Source organism: Haliaeetus leucocephalus, unplaced genomic scaffold (assembly GCF_000737465.1).
Source record: "Haliaeetus leucocephalus isolate CR32 unplaced genomic scaffold, Haliaeetus_leucocephalus-4.0 Scaffold279, whole genome shotgun sequence".
NCBI classification, from domain to species: Eukaryota; Metazoa; Chordata; class Aves; order Accipitriformes; family Accipitridae; genus Haliaeetus; species Haliaeetus leucocephalus.
Window position 1 is genome coordinate 39,891 of NW_010972715.1, and position 1,018 is coordinate 40,908.

Here is a 1,018-nt window from a genome sequence, read left to right on the forward strand (position 1 = left end):
TCCAGCCTCAGGAGGATCCCTGATCCACGGCTTTGCTGACATGCCTGCCCTCCTGGCCCAGGGCAGCTCTGGCCTCCCGGGTGTCAGGCTGATCAGCACCAGGCAGCTGCCCCGGCCTCCTCCTGCTGCCTGCGCCCCGCTCCCGCCTCGGCGTGCAGCTCTGACACCGTGAAGCGGCCGCTATGTATGATCCGGGGGTGCACCATGGCGGGGGTCTCCCTACCGCCTCCCCAGCGCCCGGCCTGACCCGCCGCTACGGCTACAGCGGGCTGCCGGCTCCCTGCCCGGCTTCATTCCTTCGCTGCCGGTCCTCGGGCCTGCCCCGGCCCCGTCCCGGGGCGAGGCCTAGGCCGCTGGGGCTGAGGCCGGCCTGCGCCCCGTTCCCATAGCAACCAGGAAGGAGGGCCCTGCACGCATGCGCAAAGCCCACCGCCGCGCAAGGGATGCCGGGGGCTGTAGTTCCCAGCCCCACGGCGCCGCACAAGATGGCGCCTAAATTTCGTCCTCCCCGAGCTGCCGGTTCCCCGTGTCCGGCGGTGCGCCGCGGCAGGGCGGGCTGCGTCGTGCCGGTACCCCCCGGGGCAGGAGGTTACCCCCATCCCCGCCTCCTCCCGCACCCTGGGAGAGGTCCTACAAGCCTACTTGTTCACTCTGGCCCCTACCGATGGCAAGGAGGGCCACGCAGGAGGCCCCACGCTCGTCCCCACCGCCCACAAAGCCACCCTCCCCGGGCAGGACCCACGCCACGGGCAGCCATTTCCACTCTTTATTCTCAGTGAGGAGTAGCAGCGGGGCCCTGGGGGGGGGGGGGGGGGAAATGAAGCAGGCCCGCCTCCTTCCCCCCCCCAAGTGCAGGCAGTGTCTGTGTGTGAGGGGAGGGGGCGTGCCGCTTCCCTGGCCACGCCTCCAGTAGACCTAGGCTCCGCCCCTTCCCCCCGTGCCATGGTGGCGGGCGGGTGTGTGCTCTGCCCCATGCCCCGCCCCCGTTTAGGGGGCAGGGGGGTGGGTGGGGGCGTGG

The 1,018-nt window shown here is 71.8% G+C and overlaps 1 protein-coding gene across 1 annotated transcript in view; it reads right to left on the reverse strand.

Moving 5' to 3' along the window:
• Window positions 1–259: 259 nt before the first annotated feature.
• The window catches only part of SSH3 (slingshot protein phosphatase 3), a 5,346-nt gene continuing 4,587 nt past the window's right edge, over window positions 260–1,018 (reverse strand). The window contains exon 9 of the mRNA XM_010569887.1: window positions 260–556. Coding sequence (XP_010568189.1) covers window positions 260–556 — 297 coding nt within the window. The remainder of the gene's footprint in view (window positions 557–1,018) is intronic.